This window comes from Nanorana parkeri, unplaced genomic scaffold (genome assembly GCF_000935625.1).
Source record: "Nanorana parkeri isolate BGI_ZX_2015 unplaced genomic scaffold, ASM93562v1 scaffold706, whole genome shotgun sequence".
Classification (NCBI taxonomy): domain Eukaryota; kingdom Metazoa; phylum Chordata; class Amphibia; order Anura; family Dicroglossidae; genus Nanorana; species Nanorana parkeri.
In genome coordinates this window covers 568,097-591,515 of record NW_017306974.1, presented here as the reverse complement: position 1 = coordinate 591,515, position 23,419 = coordinate 568,097, and the positions used below count along the sequence as shown (strand labels likewise).

General features: G+C 41.4%; 1 protein-coding gene across 1 annotated transcript in view; it reads left to right on the top strand.

The window, feature by feature from the left end:
- LOC108792971 (lysosomal alpha-glucosidase-like) overlaps positions 1 to 23,419 on the top strand; it is a 62,703-nt gene that overhangs the window by 19,413 nt on the left and 19,871 nt on the right. The window contains exons 7-11 of the mRNA XM_018563866.1: positions 1,696 to 1,827; positions 1,921 to 2,031; positions 8,149 to 8,262; positions 11,447 to 11,531; positions 17,534 to 17,651. Coding sequence (XP_018419368.1) covers positions 1,696 to 1,827; positions 1,921 to 2,031; positions 8,149 to 8,262; positions 11,447 to 11,531; positions 17,534 to 17,651 — 560 coding nt within the window. The remainder of the gene's footprint in view (positions 1 to 1,695; positions 1,828 to 1,920; positions 2,032 to 8,148; positions 8,263 to 11,446; positions 11,532 to 17,533; positions 17,652 to 23,419) is intronic.

Sequence of the window (23,419 nt, the reverse complement as noted above, 5' to 3'; positions counted from 1 at the left end):
ACTGAATAGTCTGTACAGCACCCCTTCGGTTCTAATGAACTGAAGGGGTCCTGGGGCCAAGCAAGCCGAAGGATCAAGGATCAGCCGAAGCTACGGCTAGATCCTTTGGCAGCTTAGTGAATAGACCCCTTAAAGTTTATTTCCACTTTGCAGTCAAATTTACACAGTATGTTTGTTATGTATTCCTATTTACACGGCATACAGGGAAATATTTTTTTTAAATATGCCCTACCTTTTAAATGTTGTGTTGCAGCAAGCAACATGGCTGATCCCAGGTTTTTCTGAGCACCTTCACTGTCATCTGTCCTTAAAGAAAGACCTAGGACTGGAATTTGAAGATTGTGTTTCTCTCATTGACATAAAATGAAGAAGCTAGGCGTTTAATCCTTTAATCCCTCATCCTCACAGCCACTTCCAACATTACAAAGAAGAAGCAAGCAGAAATTTTAACCCTTAAGAAGCCAGCAAACCCTAACCCAAGTAAAAGCAATTTAAACTGCAAAAAAACTATTTAAACATTTTTTTAAGCTTATGTTATGTGAAGGGGAACATGTAACGAATATAAAATAGGTGTTATCCCAATTTGGCTGTGAAAGTGGAAATACACTTTAAGGCTTACACAGGGTGTCCCCTCTTTACTGTGGTCAGCATTAAAAAGAAATTTAAAGAGAATACTCCCATATGTGTCTTTTTTAATTCCCCTTACCTTTTTTTGCTGGTTTAGCTGAAATTAATATACGCACATGCCCTCAAATTCAGTGTTGTTCTCCGGTAATCTGCCGCTTTGCCACATGCCTGGTCCTGCACTGCCATCTATCTTCCTTATGTGATTGTAAGCCCGGTGTCTCTTCCGGGTTCAGGCAGCTGCAATGCATTTGAAGGCTTGACATAATACGGGTTAACATGCATGCACTAACCCAACACACAAATGTAAATAGGCTGTCAATGTGGTATTATTTGCAACCAGAATTTGAATTGGTGTCAGATTTTTTAAATCCAATCTACAATAGGCCTTAGAGACTGAGAAGGAGTGCAGAACAAAGTGCCAATCAGGTTTGCTGCATGCACATATGCTCAGGGGGACCATACTAGCAAGAGGAAAGAGCAAATGGGCTCATCTGTCTTCTACTGCTCCCTTACTGCTCAGTCACAGGTTGGGGGCAGCCAGGGCCAGATTTACTCTCTGCTGCTCCAAGACCAGGTTCTTCTATGTGCCCCCCCGCTCTCCATCCGCCCTCCTCCCCGCTCTCCATCCTGAAAAGAGGATCTCCAGCTGGCAGGGAGAGAGGTATCCTGCCACCCCGAGGCCGGGCCTCAGTTGGCCTTGTGAGAAATTGGACCCTGGGGGCAGCGAGATCACCAACCATATTGCGCAACTACAGTAGAAAAAGTAAGACTGGCTGTACAGTTTGAGGTGAACATAGCTTCACCTTATTTGCTAAATGAACATCCACTTGGCTAAGTGGGCATTGTCTAAATATACCTCTATCAATATCTTGTGGAATCCCTTTTCAATGGACTTAGAAAACGTAATTTAGGTAAATCTAGTAGACTGTAACCCTAGCATTGTTTTAATGTTTCTAAATACACATAGCACATAATTAAAGTGTTTTTCTAGCCTGGAATTCCTGTTTAAAGCCAGAATGTAAATAGTTGTATTGGTTTCTTACTTCATTATGGTCTAATTTTTTGCAGGAAGTGCAGTGGAATGATATTGACTACATGGATGCATACCGAGATTTCACATATGACCCGGACCATTTTGGAGATTTGCCAGAGATGGTGAATGATTTGCATGACATGGGCATGAAATATGTGGCGATAATGGTAAGAACAGAAAGGCTATGGCTTAATAAAGTATTAAGCTGATATAACAGCTAAAAAAAGATGACTCTCTCTGTGTTTGACCTATTTCTACAGGAACCAGCCATTGGCAATAGTAGTCCTCCTGGAAGCTATCCACCCTATGAAGATGGATTACAGAGAGGCATTTATGTTACCAATGAAACCGGACAGCCTCTTGTGGGCAAGGTAAAGCAGCTTCCATGTTTTGTTTCTTGCTCTATTTGTGCATGATGTTGATTGTAAATATTTAAAATTTGATTTAACTATTTTGACTGTTGCGTAGCACAGCAGCACTAACTGATATTTCCATTTTGGGTAGGGGTCAGCAGGTGTAATCACCTACCAGCTTTCCACATCTCCTATAGGTACAGCCATCTATCTGTGCATGGCATTTACAAAGTTGTAACCTTCTAAATTCAATTAGAAAGTTAAAATTTAATTTGTATCATCTATTTAAAGGATTTAACCCCTTCATGACTGAGCTTGTTTTTAGTTTCTGTTCGTAAATGACTGACACACTTTTGACATTTTTGCTGTGTGATTCTTCCACGTCAGTAATATACTTTCTTACAAAGTGCACCCACACATATTATATATTGTTTTTTAGAGGACAGATAGGGCTACATATTTATATCACATATGTGTGTCTAACGCCTCACTTAGGACAAATAAAATATAAAAAAGAGGAAAAAACGTTAAAAAACACTTTTCCCAGTTTTGATTTTGTAGTATTTTTTTACAAAAACCAGCACAGCTAAAAAAAAATGCAATAAATACATTCATTTATCTGTCCCTTATTTTATTTTATTTTTACACTTTTTCTTTTTACACTTTTCACCATTTTTTTTAAACTTAAAAACTTTATTTTATTTAATTATATCAAGCAGTCATTGTGAATTATAAAAAAAAAAGCCAGTATAGCTTGAGAGAGATATCTCTCGATCTATACGAGCTGTCAGAATGCCGGCAAAAGCCGGCATCTGTGTCCGCTTTGCTTTGACTCTCAGACACCCGATATTAAGGTATCGGGTGTCTGAAAAAGGTTAACCCTTTCATTAATGAATGCCTCTGTAGTAAGGGCATACATTAATGAATGTTAAAAGCTGATTCTCAGCGATTAACAGCCCTCTAAAGCAGCAAATAACTCGTCACGTACAGTGTACGTGACAAGTCATTTGGTCCCTTTGTGGCTGGACGTACAGTGTACGTCTCCCGTCACGAAGGGGTTAATACTTTTTTGGTTATTATCAGGCTGCTTCAAACTTCAGAACAGCCGATAATAAGTTAGTGACACTGATCCTGCAGCAGTTCAGGATTCAGCTGTCACTAGTTTTCTGATTGTTCCAACAACTATCAGAAAACTGAAACATTCTTCTTTCAGGAATAGATACACTATGTATCTATTCCTAAAAGTGAACAAAAAAAAGCCACTATAGCTTGAGAGATATCTCTTGATCTATACGAGCTGTCAGAATGCCGGCTTTTGCCGGCATGTGTGCCCTCTCTGCTTTGACTCTCAGACACCCGACATTAAGGTATCGGGTGTCTGAAAAAGGTTAACCCTTTCATTAATGGATGGATGTCATTTGGTCCCTTTGTGGCGGAATGTACAGTGTACGTCTCTCGTCACAAAGGGGTTAATTGGATAATTCTTTTTGGAACTTCATCCCTAATTGTCCTGATGACCATTTTTAACTGGGACTATAAGTGAGATAAAATCCGAAATTCTTAGTTGTCACCGGATCAAGAATATAAGGCATGTCTTTTAATTTTGTCCCTTCCTTTTGAGACATATTGCTGTGGTGTATTGGGACAAGAAGTGAAGGAAAATTTCCCAAAAGGTGACACAGGCAGCAAAAAAAGCATTGTTTCTATGAAAAAAAAAGAGGAAATCTACATCAAACTTTAACAACCATCTGGCTGGGGGGGCCTTCACTCACATATATAAGATTTTAATTCCTCTACTCTGGTGATTTCAAAACAATTAACACCTTCAGTCATAATACTTGAATACTTGAATAGTTAACACATGTCCCAGACTTTAGGCACCCCGGTGATTGCTTTATGGAAATAGAAAAGGGCGGTTTCACCATTCTAGTGTGGTTGGATTAAGATGACTGAGTTAGTCATGTGTCTATACAGGCTGGGTGTTTAGAACTGAAGAATCTAATTTCTAATCAAATTTAGAATAAAATTTAACTGGACTTGTTCTGTAATTCCGAAGACATTTAACTACTGATCTAACTAGATCAATAGTTAAATGTCTTTGAAATTACAGAACAAGTCAAGTTAAATGTGACCAAATACTACTAGTGTATTGTGTATACATTTTTCCATTTGTTTAATGAATAACAGAGTTTCTACCTGCCATTATATTTAAATTAAGATTTCTAAGCTGGCCAAACAAAGGAATTTGAATATACAAGTTAAAACATTTTTGGTGCATTGATGGATGTGGGTAAAAGGAGGAAGAGCAAAGACAAAGACACTCTGTTGGGAATGGTTACACCGCTTCTTTTTAAATTAGTACATAACCTTAAAGATCATCTTCATGTTAGTTTTAAAAATCACTATTGTGATCGGCCTAGAAGTAAAAATATAACTTTTTCCACATAAACTAAGAACTTGACAAGGTCTGCCTAACTTAACTCAAAGTCTTGGACATGCTGAGGAGATTTAGCAGTACCAAACAGAAGAGCTACACCAGTCTATTGCATTACAAACTTGGATTTTGCTAATATTTGAGTTTCAACCAATCAGCTTCCCTGCTGTTTATCCTGCCGACCTGTTAGCCAATTGGCTCAATCTGAGTGTACAATCTTTAGAAACTTACAAAGTCTCTCCTGCAATAAAAGCCTTCCTGTTAGATGTTTTTTTCCTACATGCTATAGTTCTGCTTCAAGATAAACTGTGCCATAGTAATACAGTTTAAAATAACATTTACAGACAAGTGCTTTATACTCTAGTCCCCATTCTCACACCAGTTATTGCATGTCTCTTAAGCTGCCCGTCAGCATGTCATCGGACGAAAAGTTTGATCGAGCCGTCGTACGATTTTCGTATGGCGGCCCCATCCTGCCCCGATTAGCGCAAGGTTGAATCAGCAGTAATTAACAGAAAAGCACCTGGACAATTTGCGGTAATCGACCGCACGTATTTTCATCTGCGCATGTGCAGTGTAAATCATACGAATTTTGACATACAGAAACGCCACCAACCTTGCGAAAATCGTACGATCGACTGAAGTTTTTTTAACCTGCTGGTTAGTCAAAAGTCGACCAATTGTACAGTATTTGCGGTTGTACACTGCCCATCAACCTAACAAAAAATCGGACGAAAACGCGATCGTTCGTTGCATCCAGCACGAACCCGAGTCTGCTTGTGTCTGTGTGCCTCCTCCACACACAACTCCCTTGAACTCTGGTCCAGGCTCCTAATAAGGCTGCTCTCAGCCACCTGATCCTATACTGGTCATTGGCAACACCTGGCCCTGAGACTCGAGATTCCATCCTACTATAGTCCGGAAAACCTGGAAGAAACTGAAAAGCCAGTTTCCTCCCTGCAAAGGTATTCACATGCTGGAACCTCTCAGCTGTGAACAAGTGAAAGCGGTTCAAGGCCAGTTTAATCAGAACCTTCTAAAAAGCACACTTTTACTTGTTCAAAATATTAACTATATACAAACTAAGAATAAGAGAATAAGATTATTTCTATCAATCATAGGTCTGTTTAGACCCCTTATATTTCCCAAAGCCCCCGACAGTAAAGTTAAAAAATAAAAATATTTACAAATAAAAAATATAATATATAATATAAAAAAATAAAACGTTTAGAAAAAAATAAATACAAATAAAAAGGTTCAGGATTTGAAATAAAATAATTTTCGGTTTCAAAATTTCATTTAGGTGCACCTCTAATGGTAGCCCATATGCTTTAATGCTTTCCAGTCAGTAACCCAGAATAATCTCATGTAGATCAGAAAAGATGAAGAAAAACCAAAATCCTCAATCTGCACTATTGTTCCAGGTCAGTGACTCTAAGGGGGTTATTCACTAAGCTTCCAAAGGCAGCCAAATGAATAACCGAAGTGAAATGAGCCGAAGCCTGTCCGGCTATTCACTACAACCATGTATAGCTATTCTTAAGGTGCCCATACACTGTACGATTATCATACGAGAATCACGGGAAATCCCGCGATCGTACGATAATGGCAAAGTGTATGGAAGGTGTGCGACCGTTTCTACTGTACGGTTGCACATCTTCCTTTGAACAAGCAGGCTTGAAGGTTAGTGCCCTGCTTGTTCGACAACTGCCAAATGGGCCGGTGTGCGCATGCGCACACTGCCCGTTTGCAGTCATCGGAAGCCCGCCCCTCGTTGCAGTCCCTCAGGGGGGCGGGCTTGCAATGATCGCAAGTACGATCTGCCTGTTCAAGATGGGCAGAGCGTACAAGCTTTTAATAAGCTTACGACCATCGCAAGACAAAAGTCTTGGTTGTAAGGTGTATGGGCACCTTAAGCCATATATCAGCTGCATTCGGTTCACTTCACCTCCCTTCGGCTCAGCCAAACAGCCTCAGCATGTTCGTCCGAACCAAAGGAAAGAGCCTGTTAACCTCAGCTGATGCATTATATGAATCAGCTGAAGCGAACGTTCGGCAGTTCATTCCCTGCTGTTCACCACTATTCTCCAAGGGGCTGAACAGCAGAGAGTTAATTGCTGAATGTTTGGCTCAGCATACGGTTCAGAAAACTGTTGGTATAAAATTAAAAAAAACAGTGCGGGGTCTACTCCCCAATTCATAACAGACCCTTTAGGTCTGGTAGGATTGTTAGGGGGACAACTACCCCTTATTAATTCACAAGGGGGGGCATGAAAGGAGGTACATAGATGCAGAAGAGCCCCTCTACCCGCACACCCCCCACAACCACTGTGCCAGGGTTATGGGGAAGAGGCCCTTTTCATCGGCATGAGGACAAGGTGCTTTTTCAGGCCTCACCACCCCCCAGAAAAGCACCCTCCCCATGTTGAGGGCATGTCACCTGGTATGGTGCAGGAGGGGAGACGCTCGCTTGTCTCCCCCTTTCCTGCTTTACCAGACCACTGCTCGGATTAAGAGTCTGGTATAGAATTTTAGGGGACTCAACATTTTTTTTTCTTTGTTTTTTTGGTGTTGGGGCCCTCAAAATTCCAATCAGACCTAAAACGGTCTGGTATTACTTTGCAGGGGAACCCCACATTTTTTTTGCTGGACATCAGGGTCCCCCTATCATTCCTATCAGACCTAAAGGGTCTGGTATGATTCAGGGAGGGTCTTTTTTATTCTTTTGGACACAAGCAGGGATTTGATCTGCTTCTGCGGACCATTCTCCCCGGTTCGGCTGTTTGTTTGGCTTTGCCAAGCCAAAGCATGTGCGTTCGGCTCAGCTGTTTACTTTGCCTGCTTTTAGCTGCTTTACGCACTCTTGAGAATAGCACGTACAGCAGCCCTTCGGTTCAGCTGAGCTGAAGGGTTTCTGCAGCCGAAGCAAGCTGAAGGATAAGGTGAACGTTTGGCTACATCCTTCGGCTCTTTAGTGAATAACCTCCTAATTATTGAAGCAAGAGGGAGAGACAGTCAGCTAATTAGCATTTTAGAAGGAGAGGTTAAGCGATGACAGCTTCCATAATCTGTTTATGACAGCTTTCCTTTAAAGCCCAACTGCAGCTTATGGTAAAAAATACAAATTAATTGCCCTGCACTAGTTAAAATATTTATCCAGCAAGGTCCTGGTTGAATCTTTGAACCGTTTCTTGCAAGCCAAAGGACCTGCCCATCAAGCCATCCTGAGCTCACAGGAGATCGATGCAGAGAGCAGCACCAGCATTGTCATGATATGGCACAATTCTGTGTGGCATTTAGGACCTGCCTACTACAGGAGGAAGAAGAGGAGGGAGGAGGGGGACCCTTGATGTTATGCGCCTACAAAGAAGACCAATGGAAATAAAGGGATATATACAAACATTTTTGAAAATTAAAGGTGTTGGAGGGAGGGGCTCCAAGGGGGGCTAACCTGGACTTGGGTTTTAAAGGAGTACATATATCAAAGTTCAACAAGTCTCTCAGTTCAACTTTGATCAACTGCTAGAAAAGAAAAAGAAAACAAAAAAATGATCGTTAGAAACCTTCCCTACGGGATAATGAAATTTGTCTAAACAAGTAAGTAATTAAGTAAAATCCAGGAAATCTACAGATACAGGTATAATATTGTGAGCTCTATTTAAACCAATTCATCTTTTTGCTTTTGTCAAATTCTTCTGCAGGTCTGGCCTGGCAATACTGTGTTTGTTGATTTCACAAACCCTGAAGCTCACAAATGGTGGCACGACATGTTCAAGGCCTTTCATGACAAAGTACCTTTTGATGGGGCTTGGATTGTAAGTAACACATAAAAGGTGCTCACAAAATGACTGACATGTAGTAAAACCATTTTTATAAAAAAGCTAATTTAAATAATGTGTATATGTTTGCATGTATACCACACCAACTCCTCCATTGAGCTCTGGTCTGGGCTCTTAATGAGGCTGCTCTCAGCCACCTGATCACTGGCAACACCTGACCTCAGGCCTGGAGATTTCATCCCACCCTGAACTCTTTTAGGCTGGGTTCACACCTAGGCGTATCGAATATGCGCGTTTCGTGTTGCGCTATTCACGTTAGACAAACACGCGTTTTCCGAGGGCTACTTGGCTGTATCCAAATGGAAACGTGCGACAAAAACGCCCCAAAGAAGCTCCTGTACTTCTTTGGGCGTAGGACGTTTTGTAGCGCGTTCATATGGTCTGTAATACACCCAGGTGTGAACCATACCCAAAGGAAATAATGGGATTTCGTTGTTTGAGCGTTTTGCAGAGCGTTCGAACGCGCTACAAAATGCCCAGGTGCGAACCGGGCCTTAGACTGGGTTCACACCTGGGCGTTTTTCAGCGCTGATCGAAGCATCAACCCGTGAAATCCCATACTTCTCTATGGGCATGGTTCCCACCTAGGCGTATTTCAGCCCATGGAAACGCGCTCAAAACCGCCCTATGCCCAAACAAGTACAGGAGCTTCTTTGGGGTGTTTTTCCATGCGTTTCCATTGGTATTCCCGAGTGTGGCTCGGGGTTAACAAAGCGATAACCACGGGCCACACTCGGGAATACAGAGCAGGACTTACCTTGTCTTGCGAGCGGCCACGTCGCAGGGGGGCGGAACCGGCGGGAAGTTGGAAAAATTTTTTAAATATAGAGAAAATAATAAAGGAAAAAAAATCATACCCACAGCTAAGAGAGATTCCATGCTATGTTGCTACTGCTTTTATGTGAGTAATTTTCTTTTAATAAATCATACTCTGTTTGGATGGTACGCACTATGGTGTTTGCTTGATTTTTTGGATAACACGATCCTGGTATTGACATCCTATACTGAGGAGGCCTACAGTTCGATAAAGATTGGAGGTCATTGTTTCCCTACTAAAGAAGTGATATACAGATCTGTCTGCTGGTCTGATTACATCATTGGAGGACATCTGTGAGCGATTGGAGCTGAGGGCCCCCTCCCCTGGTTAAGAAGGCAATTGCCTGATTTGACCTTTTGTTGGGGTCTATCAATAAGGTGAGCACCACTATATCTGGTGTGGTGCATTTGGTGAAGGAACAAGAAATATTCATCACGATTGTTATAATTATGGACATTTTCAGAGTTATGAACATTTATAGACTTTACACCTGATCGCTTTTCGGCTAAGCCGAAGTGCAGGAGGATTTCGACTCAAACGATCCAGCATCTGGATCGGCTGAGCTGAAGCTCCGATAGCTCGCTCGCAGGTGTTGCCCCCTATTCACATAGAGGCCGAACGGCGGTGAGTGAATAGCCGAATGCCGCCGAGCCTGTGGCCGGCCGTTCGCCCTGCTTTGGCTGTCACTTTTGCTCAGTTGAGCCGAAGCATATGCCTTCGGCTCGGCTGAGCCGCCTTCGGGAGCTGTACGGGCTATAGTGAATAGCCCGTACAGCAGCCCTTCGGTTCGACTGCAACTGAAGCTACCCGATGTATCAGCCGAAGCTACGGCTGGATCCTTCGGCAGCTTTGTGAAGATATCAATCTAGTGATTTGTAGCCCTAACAAAGTATAATCATGTCACACACTGTCAGCTGTTCACCGCTTAGGCCCCGTTCACACTGAGCGATTTATCGCGCGATATCGCGGATATTTACTGCGGGATATCGCTCTCCAATACATCTCAATGGGGCTCTGTCTGTCGCTGTCGCGGGTCGTGCGTCGCTACAGCAGGACCCTTTTTGGAGCGGATTTTGCCGCGATTCTAGTCTTTTCAATGCAAGCATTTGCGCGACATCGCGCAACATGCAAATCGCACGACAAACGCGCGATTTGCGAATCGCTCAGTGTGAATGGGGCCTTAGACTCCCTGATTGATCCCGATTTATGAGATGATTTGGAGTTCTTTCACACAGACTTTCGGATCGAGTCCACCTGTCAGTTTTTCAGGCGGACCTGATCGGAAGCCCAATGATAATCTATGGGCAGCCAGATCAAAATGGATGGGTGTCTGTTTACATCTGGTTACCCCCGTCTCCACCTAGGGAAAAAACGATCAGAGTTCCAGATAGTGCCAGATCGGGGTAATCTGATGTAATTAGACACAGGTCCATTTTCATCCAATTCCCCATAGATCAACATGGGTCCAGTAATGTCAGACACAACGGTGACATCCGTTCATATTAGCAGGGAATCCCTGAAAGAATCACCTCCTAATCGGACCGTGTGAAAGGGGCCTTACAAGGGACCGTGTAAAAGGGGGTGTTATAATTTGTTTAATTTTATGATTATACTTTGTTAGCACTACAATCACTAGATTGATATTTGATACTCTTACTAAGAGGTGCTTTCTTCACTTGTAAATGTATTTATTTATAGCAGCTTGTTGAGAGGGTATATATACAAAGGGTCATATCACAGTGAATATAGGTTGTACCTAATGTGAAAAACTTGTATAAATACATTAGATTCATTAAAGATGCAAATGTTTAGAGGATTTTCAGGTCTTCTAGCTCAGTCGTAGTTTGGACTCAAACCCTGCGCTAAGATAAGTTATTTCACAACTCCCTATCCCCTGCTACTCAGTTACTTATCTAATGGACAAAACTGACTACTACTTACCACCTACCAGAACTGACTACCTACCAGAAGCAACAGCCTTCCTTTGGCTAATTTAAATGAAAATGATCAGGATTCAATATAATATCAAGGATAATATCAAAATGTGTGATTTTTTTTGTATATGTACATATGTTATGTCTATGAAAAAAAGGATATCATATCTTACCTGAACACTTTGGTGAAAGGTAAACAAAAGGGCTTTGGAGGAACATCCTTTTTAAATCAGTCTAAATCTAAGTGAGAGCTATGGGTAACTACAATTGTCAAATCAGCATTGCTATTTTCATAATTAAATTAAATGAGCTTTTTATTACGGTAATTGCGGTGCTTCTATAAATGGTGTTACTATATAACTTGATTAGGACCTACAAATTTGCCTAATGCCTCCACCTTTTCACATAGGACATGAATGAGCCGGCTAATAATGTTCATGGCTCCTTGAATGGATGTCCAGACAACAGTATTGAAAACCCACCATATGTGCCTGGTAAGTTTTACATTTATAGACAGCCTGTTCCCTTGGTTTCTAGGCTGACTAGAATGATTTCCTCCCATGTTTCTTTTTAGGACTAAGGGTTTTGTTCACACAAACTATTTTTATATTGTTGCGCACTGCATTTAGAGCACTGCAAGCACAGAACACCACATCTGTTTAACCTATCATCATCTGCAAGGTGAAGACTGCATCTTGTACCTCAAGGGAGGTCTCAATGAAAGTTGAAGCAGATGAATACTGTGTGCACTATTTTTTTTCTCCTTCATTGTGTACAATATTGCTACCTCTGACTGCTAGGCTCAGGATGTATGGAATGAGATTTGGTCATGTCATTACTGGGCTGCTCACAGTTCCCTTTGCTGAAGTCTCTGACATGAAGAAGGACAGCTCTATGTCTCCACAAAAAATGACTGTACTATAGACCTTGCTGTATGTCCTCTACTATACATTCTGAAATCAAACATTATATCCAGTGGGATCTATGATGCATATGCATTGCTATATGACGTTCAGCTGCTCTCACAGGAAACTGTGACAATCCTTTGGTAATGGCTTGGTGAGTGCATCTGCAGTCGTTTCTTCTGATGCGCAATATTGCATGTTGATAATGGCTTGCTCTTGAGTGTCCAGGTTTTATTTTTTTGGAGTGATTTTATTTCTTCTTCTGCTGCCAGTCTCCATTGATTGGCTTCCTGTTTTGGTAATTTTTCTGTTGAGTATGCTATGTGTCTTAGCAGTATATGACAGCTTGCAGAGTGATATTCCCTTTGTTGCCTGAGTGGATCTTCTAATTTCAAGTTGTTCAGCAGATGTTATCATGGAACTTGACTTGTATGTTGTGAGTTCCGCCTCTTGTTCTAACTCCTGTGCGGCTTCACTTTGCTCAGCTTCCTTTGCTGGTTCACTGGGTGAATTCACTTCACAACTTCCCGGGATCATCGTTTCTGGTGATGGGTTCTTGAGATAAACACTGAAACTTATTGTCACTTTGTCAGTCTTTGGGTGGAGGACTCTATATTCCTTACTTTGTTCACTATAGCCCACCAGAATACCTTCAATGGCTGTGTTCTCCAACTTGGATCGCTTCTCCTTTGATATATATGCGTAAACTTTACATCCAAAAACTCTGCTGTGCCCTAGGCTGGGCTTCAATCCATTTCAAATGGGGTGATTTCAACGACTTTTGATGGTAGTCTGTTCTTACATAGTTACATAGTTAGTCAGGTTGAAAAAAAGACACAAGTCCATCGAGTTCACCCTATGTCCTGTAGGTATGTTGCAGTCATGACTGCTTCTCCTCAGTACTGGCGTCTGACAGCATGCATCTGGCAATTTCTATTAGAGTGCAATTCTTTTCCGTTCTGCTACACCATTTTGTTCAAGAATGTATGTGGTAGGCTGGTATATTATCCCTTGTTTCTTAAGATATGATTCCACTTCCTTACTGATGTATTTCCCTCCGTTGTCAGTGCGTATAATTCCTGGTTTCCATTGGGATTTTTTGCTGGACATGACTACAAACTCTTGAAGTTTTTCTGATGTTTCATTCTTGTGCTTCATCAGATAAGTTGTTTTGTACCTGGAATAATTATCAATGAAAGTAGATACCTGTTCCCACCTGATGTGGGAGTTTTCATTGGTCTGTACACGTTGCTGTGTATGAGCTCCAAGGAGTTAATGGGTTTTCTTTGGGTGGCCTGTGGAAGTGGGGTATGTGTGGTCTTTGCTTCCATACAGCATTTGCATGTCATGAGCATTTGGCAGGTTAGTACGGTTATATCTTCTGATAAGCCTCTCCTTATAAAATCTTTTTATGACTTCTGGGTTTCAGTGCCCTAGTCGTCTGTGCCGTAGGTGGATACATTTGTTGTGTGCATTATGAGTGGCTGTCTTGACTTGTTCATCTGCAGTGATGTGTGCAGGTGTTCATCCAATTTTCCTTTTGTGAGGATTTGTTTATTGTACATTCATCATCTCGGTATTGAATTGTGAGACCATTATTAGCAAGGGTTTTCGTTGATAGAAGGCTTCATTCTAGGTCTGGGACACACAGTAAATTTTTCACAAGGATACTCTGCTTGTCCCCTGATGGTGTGATGCAGTTCAAGAATCTTTGACCTTTGCCTTCTGCAGTGATACTTTTCCCGTCCTTTGCTCTGAAATTAATTTCTGAAAAGAATGTCTCATCACTAGTCATGTGACTCGTTGTGAGTCAATACACCGTCCGCATGGTATGCTGTTCTGAGTCACTTTAAAGGTAGCGCTCCATGATCTGCCTGCAGTTTCCTTTGTGGCTGCCTTAGCTCTTTCTCTTGTATGTGCCTCTTGCTTTCACTGCTTGGTTTTGCAGATTGAACAGTCGTTTTTCAGGTGACCAGTCTTTTACATCGAAAACACGCAATGCTTTCTTTGTTTTGCTTTGCGCTCTCATGCACATGGGCTTTCTCGTTTTCTTCAATGTGCATATTTTCTTTCCTTCTGTCATATTCATTGAATAATTTTCTATGATTTTTCAGCATGGCATTATCATGTTCACACATTTCCTGGCCTTTTTCTAGCATCATCTTATATAGCTTGTGTAGCAGACATAGTTTACTGTTTAGGCTTGAACGCTCATGCAGATTTTGTAATGCAGTCCACATACCTATAGCTGTATTTTCTTTTCTTATGTGGATGAGCTGGTCGTTTTCCACTAGCAGACTTATAATTGCTTTTGCTTGCCTGTTCTTCTTGTCCCATTTCTCCACGTGTCCATTGCTGGTTCTGTCTGTACTCAATGTTGATAAGAAATTAAAGCTGAAATTTAAGCAGAAAAACCCCCACAAATTTCAATTTGTTCAATTTAAAAAACAAATATGAAAGTTATTTTTAACCAAACAACAAAGAAAACAATTATGGGATTTCCAGGTACCACTCCTATTATCAAACACAGTATTTAAAAATTAATCAGAATTGTTTTTATCAATCACTAATATTTTACAGTCTCTCTCAGGAGATAAAACTGTAATTCTACTACTATACAAAACAATGGTTCAGCCTCATCTTCAGTATGGAGGACAGTTTTGGTAAGCAGTCTTCAGGAAGGATGTCCTTGAACTAGAGAAAGCTCAGAGAAGGGAGACAAAATTAATAAGAAAGATGGAGGACCTGAGTTATGAAGATTGACAACTGAAATTAAACTTGTTTTCATTAGAGAAGAGGTGCCTAAGAAGGTCTATGATTGCAATATGAACATCTGTCCATGGGGACTGCAGTATCGTGAATAAACTGTTTAAGCTAAGGATTCTGAAGAACAGACTTGCACAAGAAGCGGTTTAATCTTATACTGCATCAGGAGCAGAGCAGCAGAAATGTGAAATTCCCTTTCACAGTTAAAAGCATCAGCTCATTTTAGACGAGTTTCTCAGTTTACAATATACACTGCCTGACCAAAAAAAGTAATACATTCTAATATATTGCTGGACCACCTTTAGCTTTGATGACAACAGACATTCACAGTGGCATTGTTTCAATAACCTTATGCAACATCACAATTATTTCCACCCGAAGTTGCATTAATTTTTTAACGAAGATCTTGTAGAGATGATGGAAGAGTCAAACCACTACATAAAGTCTTCTCCAGCACATCCCAAAAATTCTCAATGGGGTTAAGGTCTGGACTCTGTGGTGGCCAATCTATGTGTGGAAATGATGTCTCATGATCCCTGAACCATTCTTTCACAATTTGAGCCCTATGAATCCTGGCATTGTCATCTTGGACTATGCCCGTGCCATCAGGGAAGAAAAAATCCATTGATGGTAAAACCTGGTCATTTAGTATATTTAGGTAGGGAGCTGACCTACTTTTTTGGGAACCTAGTGCTGCTGAACCTAGACCAATTATCCAATGGAGGGCTCTTACCTATTTGCTTAGCTAATAGGTTGGACTTGATGGACTAATGTCTTTATTCAACCTCAAATACTATGTAACTATGTAGCTACAGTAAATCCAGGTGGTGACTTTTCATGGACGTGCAGTGTATACAGGAATATGGATGTTCATAACATCATGTACACAAACACACACATACATATAGGTTGAACAAGATGGACCTGTGTCTTTTTTCAACCTTACAAACTATGTAACAATCTTACATTAAAAAGGGATCAATGATCATACATAGTTGACATCCTGGTCATATAGCAATTACACTTTCCTCCTGAATCCAGAACCAATTGCTTGGCTGTTATGCACATACTGCACATCCGTGGTTATAACTATCACCATACAGATTTTTTTAAGCCAGTTCTTGCAGAGGAGTTAGGATAGTTTCCAACATGTTTCCCAGATTTTTAATCTGCTACATTTAAGAGATTTGCAGAATGTAGTTAAGTGATGTGGTGCCCTTTTATCCATCATGTCCTTAAATATGGCTATCTTTGTAAAAAATGCATTTACTACATAGTTTAAGGACCTACATTTGTCTTTATATCAGCCTCTTACAATCCTCAGTAGGCTGGAAGAGGGAGAAACAGGACTGGAATCCACTGAGGGGTGCTTCATGCAAATTATTTCACAAGCAACATGCTGACAAGAGGAGAGCAAAATAGGGAACTGCTGCTGCTCTTTCACCATCCAGTCACAGGCTGAGGGCAGGACAGTGATCAAGCTTTATTGATTACCTGCAGCAGAGCAAAGGCAGGTCACCAGCCTGGCAGCATAGTCTAGCAGGGCTGTATAAATTTCAATTTACTGGGTGGATAGAAATTCAAATCCTTTGACAGGTAACACAGCTCTGTATGTATTTCAACTGTGTATTTATCTTTTTGTTTAATAAATGTACAGCGCTATAAGTCCAATGAATATTAAATTGATGAGATGGGTCTATTACTGTAAATGATTGATTTAACAATAACCATCTCTTTGAGTATAAACACAGTCTCATATGCAGTGTGTGAATATATTACATATAATAAATATACATAAATATGTAAATAAATATCAAACTTATTGCCACTCTATAACAGAAAAAAAAATTGTGCAAACCATGCAAAAGCGTGCAGATAGTGTAAAAAACCTCTCTGTGCATAAATATTCCAGTATCCAAGAAAAATAAATGTATCTTACTAGACTTATAAGGGATAAATAGCTAAACATGACCCTTATGGAATAATATCATATAAAATGTGATCAGTCCATAATCAAATTCATATGTGAAAAATAGTCTCTGTGAAAAAATATATATCTCCAAAAAGTGCAACATGAATAAAGTCCCAAAGTGCTGAAGTGCTTATTAGACTCGCCGGAGATCGTATTGGTGTCACACATAAACCCCCTCAAGAGCAAAAGGCTGTGTCAAACAACCCAAAAGACATTCTCTGATAGACCACGATGTTACAGCGTCTTCAATAGATAATCTACAGCTGATATCCGGTAGAGCGATGTATCCCCATAATCATAGATAGAAATGAGGAGCCTTTTTTACAACATCTTTCATTCTGTTCTCTACCTCTGAGGTAGTGAACAGAATGACTGAACCGAATGAAGAGCCGACCATTCAGCACTTCACTCTCTGCTGTTCGGCCCCTTAGAGAATAGGGCTGAACAGCAGAGAAGGAACTGCCGAACATTCGCCCTAGCCGATCCAGATGTTGAATCGGCTGAGGCGAACGGATTCTTTCCTTCGATTCGGCCGAATGTCCTGAGGCTGTTTGGTCGAGCCGAAGGGAGGTGAAGTGAGCCGAATGCAGCCGATGTACGGCTCAAAATAGCCGTACACGGATGCAGTAAATGGCCCAACAGGCTTCGGCTCACTTCACTTTGGATCGCTTATTCATTTGCCTGCCTTCGGCAGCTTAGTGAATAACCGCCATATTTGTTTTAAGGTTTAGTAGCATTTTAATGCTATTGAATGTAAAATGTTGTGTAACTTTGTTAAATTATTTTATTGGCTTGGTTTTACTTCCACTGTCTGAAATGTTTTCTTTTTGAACTGTGATGATCTATTTAACAGATGTTGTTGGGAAAGTATTACGTGATACCACCATCTGTGCCTCCAGCTACCAGAACATCTCATCACACTACAATCTTCATAATATGTATGGACTTTTTGAAGCAATAGCAACTCATGAGTAAGTAAATGTTAATATACAATAATGTTAGCAATGCATAAAGCCTAAACATCTAAATTCCAGTCACCTTCAGTCTTGCACAGTTGTACAGACTCCAGTACTTAAACAACCTAATCCAAATTCACTGCACACTGTATATGCTTCTCACAGTGTGCATTAGAAGCTGCAGCGAGTCAGATGGAACCTTCCTAGGAAACATCCAGCCCTTGGCCTGCCCCTTTCATTGTTTGTATTTCAGTTGTTTCAATCATGAAGGCTCAGCATGTGGGCGTTACCTAGGGCAAGCTGCATAGCAATTTAGACTGCGTAGTAACGCCCACTCCTTCAGACAAACATCCCCCATCAATTTTTATATTTCTATAAATCTTCCCTAAAGGCTTGCCACCTGTCCGGGATTCACTCGGACAGTCCAGTTTTTGAGTCTTGTGCCCACGTTTCCATCCAGGTGATAACCGGACACAAGAAACTAAGTGCCATTGCTGGCACTTAATAAATTTTCACAGATGCAGCTGCCTGTGAGCCGCCCCGGATCCCTGGTGAGACACTGCATAGCCCACCTGAGACCCCCACACAGCCAACTGAGAGTGCGCACAGTTCACCTGAGAGTGCGCACAGTTCACCTCAGAGTGCGCACAGCTCACCTGAGTGCGCACACCCCCCCTCAGAGCAGTAGACACCGGCATCAAAAATAAAAAACAAAGGTTTTAATTATTCTATAATCCAAAATTATAAATATTTCTTTACAAAAATGTTTTATAATTTGAAGCAACTCTAAACACCACAAAAAAGACAAAATATTGCAGGTTACCAGTACTTACGTGTAGTGGCTCACATTAGATTTGTTTGTTTTTTTCATTTATTTTCACCTGGTAATCCTGCAAATAACACACACCCTGTCTCTGGGTGTATACACTCACTCTTCCACTGTATCTATGAAGGGAGCTTTACACAGGCTGTACTTCAAACATGTCTGCCTATGTTTGTCTCCATTACATGGGAAATGGGGAGATTAGCAGTTCACAAAAGAAAGTTTAAAAGCATTTTAGTGCATTTTTTTACTGAAAATTCGAGAAACAACTATGTAAATATTGTGTGACATAAAAAAATTGCAATTGATACCATTCTATTCTACAGGCGAAAAGTTGTAGGGACAGTCCAGATATCAAGCGCTCTGAAGGAAGTGTCCACACACACATATATATGTGTGGGCAGGGGGTAATAGTGGTGTGCGGCTTCCTGATGGTACAGACCGGGGTGTCCGACACGTGTAATAGTAGAACAAAAAAGAGAAAAGGGAAGCGCCACGATCGGGGAGAACAATTGTTGTGGACCAATCAATGAGGCCTGGTTGGTTGTTGGAGTGGTCCGACTGGCTTGATGGTGATGCTATGCCACATCAAAGGGCGCATAGACTGTGGCCTGGATTGAGGTGGGAGTCAGGGGTGCTGCATTCTCTAGAGTCCAGTGGCGGCGTGCTTTACACCACTGCATCCGACACTTTGCATTGCACTTACTGATGTAAGCCTTGGATGCAGCTGCTTGGCCATGGAAAGCCATTCCATGATGCTCTCTACGCACTGTTTTTGTGCCAATCTGAAGGCCACACGAAGTTTGGAGGTCTGTAGCTATTGACTCTGCAGACAGTTGGCGACTTCTGCGCACTGTGCACTTCAGCATGCGCTGACCCCCACTCTGTCATTTTAGGTGGCCTACCACTTCGTGGCTGAGTTGCTGTTCCCAGTTGCTTCCACTTTGTCATAATACCACTAACAGTTGACCATGGAATATTTTGTAGCAAGGAAATTTCACGGAACACCTGAATCCAATGACTTGGACGGGTGTTCCAATACTTTTGCCAATATAGTGTGTGGTGTGTGTGTGTATAATATATACTATTATCTCGCAATTCAGAACCCCCCGTCAACTGTGATTCATTGTACTGTATGATTATTTGAGGAGTGGACAATCCACATGTATACATTTAGGAGGCCTAAAAAAATGAAATTACAATTTGATGATTCTCATGCTATGCAAATTGATACACATCATTAACTGTGGTAAAACTGTTTTGTTTATGATATTTGCATCTTTTCAAGAAATTCTTGTCTGAGCTATACTGAAAGTATATCTAAAGTCAGAACTCTGTTTTGAACAGAGTAGTAAATGTAGTAGCTTAAAACCTGTTTAATTGTTGATTGTTTTTTTTTATTGTTTTAATAGGTGATATACAGTATACTTAGAAGCTTAGAGTATTATTATTATTATTATTACATAGTATTTATATAGCGCCAACAGTTTGCGCAGCGCTTTACAATCTAAGGAAGACATTACAATACAATTCAAGACAAGATGGTAAGGAGGGCTCTGCCCCTGAGGGCGTACAATCTAAAAGAGGAGTGGGAAATGATACATGAGGAGGTAGTTGTGAGGGGATGAATTATTTGAGAATGTGATGGTTCAGTGGTTAGGTTGAGGTGGGATAGGCTTTCCTGAAGAGATGAGTCTTTAGGGAACGCCTAAAGACAGTCAAGGTGGGAGATAGACGGACAGGTTGGGGTAAAGAGTTCCAGAGGATGGGAGAGACTCTAGAGAAGTATCCTCACAAACTCCAAAAAAGCCAAGAAACATAAAGTGAGAGTATATTATAAATAGTATCAAATGTATTATTATTATTGCCACTTCAAATTAAAAATTATATATATATTTATTGTAACAGGACGGTGTCGTGTCACTCTGGTGATTGGTGTGTTTGGCGCCAGGACTCTCGGCCAGAGGGGCTGAGTGGGTCCAGAAAACCTATAGTGTTACAGGGAAGGAGCTGGGTTTCCAGTTCTTTGCAGGTTTTCTGGAGTATAACTGGGATCTGGGTCCCTGGAGATTTCTAAGGGCTCGTTCACACCAGATGCAGCGCGTTCTGGCCCGATTCTGGTCAGAACACACTGCATCGCATTGCGGCCAGTTCACTTTTTTGTGGAGCATGAGGGGGCGTGGTGGTGCCTTAAAAGCCCTATTTACCTATATTTTTTATATTAAGTTAAGTATTACTCCTTATTACTCATTATTAAGTTAAGTATTACTCCTGCACCCCTAGACTTATGGGGTTAAGGCTTTTCCCCATAGATCTCCTTAGGGTAACGGGAGGACACAAACTAGCGTCCTCCCGTCACCCTAAGCTTAGTATACCGCAGCTGTAACTCGCGGTATACTTAGATGCCGCAGTATACCGCGAACTACTGCTTGCGATATACTATGGTGAGTGAAAAGCACTCACCTCATAGTTCTCCTTTAACAAGCAATTAATCCTTGCAGTGCAGGGGGCCACACTGCAAGGGGTTTAAAGCATATCAACCCAAAAACAAATACAGTGATACCTTGGTTTACGAGCACAATTCGTTCCGGAAGCATGCTTGTAATCCAAAGCGCTTGTATATCAAAGCGAACTTCCCCATAGGAAATAATGGAAATTCAGATGATTCGTTCCACAACCCAAAAATATTCATATAAAATGATTACAATACTGTACTGTAATATAATACAAAATATAAAGAAAAATAAACCAATTACCGGTACCTTTGTGGCCGGTGTGAGAGGGACAAAAGAGAGGAGGATTATTGTGCAGGACAACTTTCACTATCACTAACAGAATCACTGCTATCTCTTGACTCAATGGAATCTTTTTCATTTCGTGAAACCTTAACAAGGAATCTATCCAATGTGACATCATTGCATTGTCGTTAAACAGACTCATCGCTCGCACTGCTACAGCCTTATTCGGTGGTGCTTTTCTAGAAAATGTTGCTCTTATTGCAAGACATTGCTTGTATATCAAGGCAATTTTTTTCAGAAATGTTTGCTTGTCTTGCAAAACGCTCTCAAACCAAGTTACTTGTAAACCAAGGTATTACTGTATGCAATAAATTGCAGCTTACCAGTTTTTGGGTGTAGTGGCTGCGTTAGTTTTTTTTCCAGAATTCTGCCAGTAACACCCTTCCAGTCCTAGGATGACAATGCTCTCTAACCCATCTGTATCAGAACAATAGAATAAGATGGGACTACAGAGCTCTGTCCCCTCCTATTCTCCATTACCTAGAGGAGGGATGTTCCTCAGAGATAGCTGGGAACAATATCATTTATAACAGTGAGTACAGGCAAAGAGTAGAGGAAGTTGTCAGATCACAAGATTTCTGGCAGAACCAACAGGTTTTTTTTAACTTATCGAACAGATGTAGCAAAACACTTTCAATGGCATATCCAACAGACCAAAGGGAGAAAATAAGAAAGATTGTGGTTGGAGTTTACATACACTTTAAACCTGGATCGTCATAATGCAAGCGAGTACAGGTGTCTCCGTTAGTAGATATCCTCTCTTACTGAGGAACTGAAATATTTAAATATGTTTGTATTTGGCAGGGCTCTGCTTTAATTAAAGAGTATGTTCAGCCAAAAACCTTTTTGTTTTCTTAGTTTTGGATAGAATGTGAAGAGATTAAAACTCCTGTCAGGTTTGTACTGCTATCGTGGGCCCTTTTTACGGTTCTGGTGCCAACAGCCTCACTAGATAGGAAGTGAGCAAATTCTCCAACTGCAACACAGACAGAAATCAAAATGCTTTTTACTAGTTGAGTAGGTGAAGACTAAAACCTGTCAGACTTTTATTTCTGCATATGTCCCTGTTGCAGATTTTCCCTCAGTTCCTGTCTGGTGAAATTGTTGTCATCATGACAGTAAGTTAGGGGCACTTGCTTTAACAGAGCCCCAGATAGCAATAAAGCCCAGTAGGGGTTCCCATTCTTTTCCTTTTCAAAACTAAAAGGAATAGTTTTCACACACTTTAATTTATATGTATGCTTATGTAGCGCTCACCCCCGAAGGAGCCGCTAAGATGAACAGGTCTTCCATAGCCTGCCTAGGGAATTTAGCAATCGGCTGCCCCAATAGCATCTACCACCCTTCTCTGGTAACCGATAAGACTGAAATCCAAACTGTAGTTATAATGCTGAAGGAACTTTATTGCATAATTTCATAATTGGGGGAGAGGGCATAGGGCTTAGGACATCCACGACAAAAATAGGCACCAAACAGAACTCCAGGCTCACCAGTTCCCTTTCAATATTCCACAGTGTAGGATCAATAGAAGAACACGCTGACACTGGGTATTTGAGCAACAGCTAAACAGGGATAGGCATGAGATCCTCAGTAGTTCGAGCTCACGCTCAACTCAAACATTGAGCCCATCCCTAGTGAGGAATCTGATGCATCCCAGATGCTGCCTGCCCACTATGTGAAAGAAAGTCCTGGAGCAAAAGGCAAAAGAATAGGCGAAAGGACGGCATGACAGGGTGGGCAGGCAGTCAGGTAGAGAAAGGGTTAAGTTAGCCTAAGGAAGGTGCTCGGGTGTCACTTACCGTGATTGGCTGGGTCAAGTGGTCCAGGAGGAGCATCCAGGGTGGTTAGAGCAGGAGGAGGGGTGATCCAGGCAGTTGGGAGTCAGCACAAGGTCAGTTCACTTCTGCAGCTTTCCTTATCCACAAAAATGATTTAGAAAATGTCAGATCTCTCTGGCCTATTTGCTCAATTACAAGCAGCTGCAGATGCTAATGGCTCTGCATGGCTGCAGACTTAAATTCAAAGCTTGCTGCAGCCTTCTCAACCACAGCAAGGACGTAGGGCACCACGCGCTAGGCGGTCCAGGCCTCCTGAGCGCTTTTCCCCTGCTCATTCACAAGTTTCTGGGGGCTCAGCGCCGCCTTAGGAGCCCCTCTAGGGAC